Here is a 3,237-nt window from a genome sequence, read left to right as displayed (position 1 = left end):
CAAGGGAAATGTTGACGCCGCACAACGCACAACGGACGACGGACAAAAAGCGATCACAAAAGCTCACCATGAGCACGTTGTGCTCAGGTGAGATAAAAAAAGGTTGAGAAAAGAAAAATAGGACATGTTATTGTGAGTTATAATTTAAAGGTATAATATATATTTTTTTAAGATTACAACTTGGTTCTTTGAGTTAAAAATAGTATTTGTACAAAGTTGTAAAGAACTACAATATTCATAAACTTTAAATACTACGTTTGTTCTACAATATTAGTAAACAATTCCCATTGAATCTCAAAGGATTCTGAATCATTTCATGAAATTGATATTGTTCTTAAGTTATATTCATACTTATGTATTTGTTCGGCTCCATTTATGGTTGGTATGACATTATCTATTTTACACATGTATAAGTATAGTTTAATTAACAAAATACCATTACTATGGCTCTAGCTGACTTTGTTAAATACCCAAGAAGACAATTCTTCTTATTCATTAAAAAAACAACACAATTATCCTGGTAATATCTCATCCCTTGATGCTTCAGATTTCTGACATTCCTGGAATAAATGTTCTAAATTTTCCTCACTTTGTTTGCAAATAAAACACAATGGATCATCATTTATTTTTATTTTGTTCAAAAGTCTATTTGTTCCAAGTACCCTATGAATTAATCTGTATTGGAATCACTGTATCTTTATATTATTTGTTATTACAAAGGATAGTTCAAAAATGCAATTCCATTCATTTTCATTAATTATGGTGTTGAGTTTTATACACCATTTTGCTTAAACTGAAGGTTGTACATTGTTTTAGCACCGGATTACTGTTTAAATATACGTTATAATAAGGGTGGGAAAAGGGTTTGTTAATGTGTTGTTTAGGACACGGTATACAATTTTTTTTCCACAAATTTATCTGAAAGTTATTTTCGAATTGAACAGTTCACTTAATTCATCAAGAGAAATAAAGGTTTTATTTCACAAGATATCACATATACATGGAATTCAAGCATCATACGATGACTTGAAGAAAAAGTTTTATTTCCTATCAATATATTTGGTTTTTACAAAAGTGGATAATACAACACTTCGTCTGCTTTTATTTCTAATTTACTACAAAAAATGGGAAAGTTTGAAAATCAATTAATAAAAAAATCTATGTTGATAAGCCTTTGATCTTGATATTAGATCTGAATGTTTCACTGTTCCATCGTTTTAAATACAGCATGTTTGGTATAAAGAACAAATCGTATGCATATTGGGTCCATTGTAAATGTTGTACCCTCATAGGGTAATATCCACTTCGGCAGATGCCAACGGTAGAGGTCATTCTTCGCAAAGTGCGTGCTATCTAGACTAAACAAATATTTCAACAAAAACAGACACAGTGCAAGTAAGAAGGAACAAAATATATTATTATACGAATTACTCGTTTATGTAAACAATAATTTAAAGTACACAATTATTTGAACAATTTAGATCCTGTTACACAGAAACATATGGTAATCAAATGTGCATACACTACATACATAAGTTTTTAATCAATAGTGTTAAGAAAATTATACTATATATTTGAATTTTAGGACCATACAAACGCCTATTTTATATATATGTATTACAAATAAACACGTGAAGAACCATTATTCTAAACTATACAGTTGAATACTAGCAAAACACAGCCCTGGATTATATGCCAGTTGGATATTAAAGGAACACATTATTATAAAAAATTACTATTAATACTACTGATGTCTTTTCGCCAGCAGCGTTGCACGTGGACAATATATTATGATTGTTTAAAAAAAGTCCAAACTGTTACATTGAATATCCACCACATTTACTATCCACAGGTGTGCAAGTCCATGAAAGGCGTTCGGTTGAAGCGTGATTCCTTCACCACGAAGATCAATAGTCTTCAGATTGTGTCATGATGATACGTCCAACATTTTACACTCACATCCCTCAATTTTAAATATCTTCAGCAGTGCAAGTCCATTAAAGGCGTTCGGTTGTATCGAGAGTCCTTCACCACGAAGATCAATAGTTTCCAGCTTGTGACATGATAAGACGTCCAAGGCTTTACACTCACAGCCTTTAAACTTCAATATCTGCAGCTGCGAAAGTCCATTTAAGACATCAGGCTGTAGCGTGATTGGTTTGCCACACAGATCTATTATTTTCAGATTATGCCATGATGATAAGTCCAACCTTTTACACTCACATCCCTAAATGTTCAATATCTTCAGCTGAGCAAGTCCATGAAAGGTATTCGGTTTTAGTGTTATTCTATTACACAGGTGTATAGTTTTCAGATTCGGACACTGCGATAAGTCCAACAATTTACACTCAAAGCCCTCCAACTTTAATTTCTTCAGCTGCGCAAGTCCATGCAAGGCGTTCGGTTGTAGCCTGATTCTGTCACCAATAAGATCAAGCGTTTCCAGACTTTGACATAATGATAAGTCCATGCTTTTGCACTCACAGCCCTCTAACTTTAACATCTTCAGCTGCGCAAGTCTATGAAAGGCGTTCGGTTGTAGCGTGATTCCTTCGTCATGAAGAGAAAACGTGCCAGCAAGATCAATAGTCTCCAGATTGTGACATGATGATAAGTTTAATTGTGTACACTTACACCAACACAACTCTAGTTTCTTCAGTTGTGCAAGCCCATTTAATGCATTTCGTTTTAGCGTGATTTCTCCGAATTTTAGATCAATAGTCTCCAGATTGTGACATGTTGATAAGTCTAATTGTGTACACTTACACCACCACAACATTATGTTTTTCAGTTGTGCAAGCCCTTTTAATGCATTTGGTTTTAGCGTGATTTTGCTCCCAACCATATCTAGTACTTCTAGTACTGGCATGATGATAAATCCAACCCTTTACACTCACATGTATGCAATTTTAATGTCTTCAGTTGCGAAAGCCCATTTAATGCATTTGGTTTTAGCGTGAGTTCTCGGCCAAAAATATCTAGTACTTCCAGTCTATGGCATGATGTTAAATCCAACCCTTTACAGTCACATAAATAAAATTTTAATTTTTTCAGTTGCGAAAGTCTGTGACAAACGTAAGGTCGTAGTATTTCTTCATTTATTTCGAGGCTTTCAAGATTTCGAAAAGAAGATAAATCAAACGCACTTTCGTCTTCCATTAGCCTTCGCGGTTTTATATAATCGTTATTAGAGAATGGATAAATCTCAAGAAGCTTCGCGTTTAACTTGTTCATTTG

At 33.6% G+C, this 3,237-nt stretch overlaps 1 protein-coding gene across 12 annotated transcripts in view; it reads right to left on the bottom strand.

The window, feature by feature from the left end:
- Nucleotides 1-580: 580 nt before the first annotated feature.
- The window catches only part of LOC127841134 (uncharacterized protein CXorf38 homolog), a 335,137-nt gene continuing 332,480 nt past the window's right edge, over nucleotides 581-3,237 (bottom strand). For all 12 annotated transcript variants that reach the window (XM_052369716.1, XM_052369717.1, XM_052369726.1 and 9 more), the window contains one exon: nucleotides 581-3,237. This exon is cut by the window's right edge and continues 1,511 nt beyond it. In XM_052369716.1, the coding sequence (XP_052225676.1) occupies nucleotides 2,857-3,237 (381 nt within the window). In that variant the 3' untranslated portion in view covers nucleotides 581-2,856.

This window comes from Dreissena polymorpha, chromosome 8 (assembly GCF_020536995.1).
Source record: "Dreissena polymorpha isolate Duluth1 chromosome 8, UMN_Dpol_1.0, whole genome shotgun sequence".
NCBI classification, from domain to species: domain Eukaryota; kingdom Metazoa; phylum Mollusca; class Bivalvia; order Myida; family Dreissenidae; genus Dreissena; species Dreissena polymorpha.
This window is presented reverse-complemented; position numbering and strand designations above follow the sequence as displayed.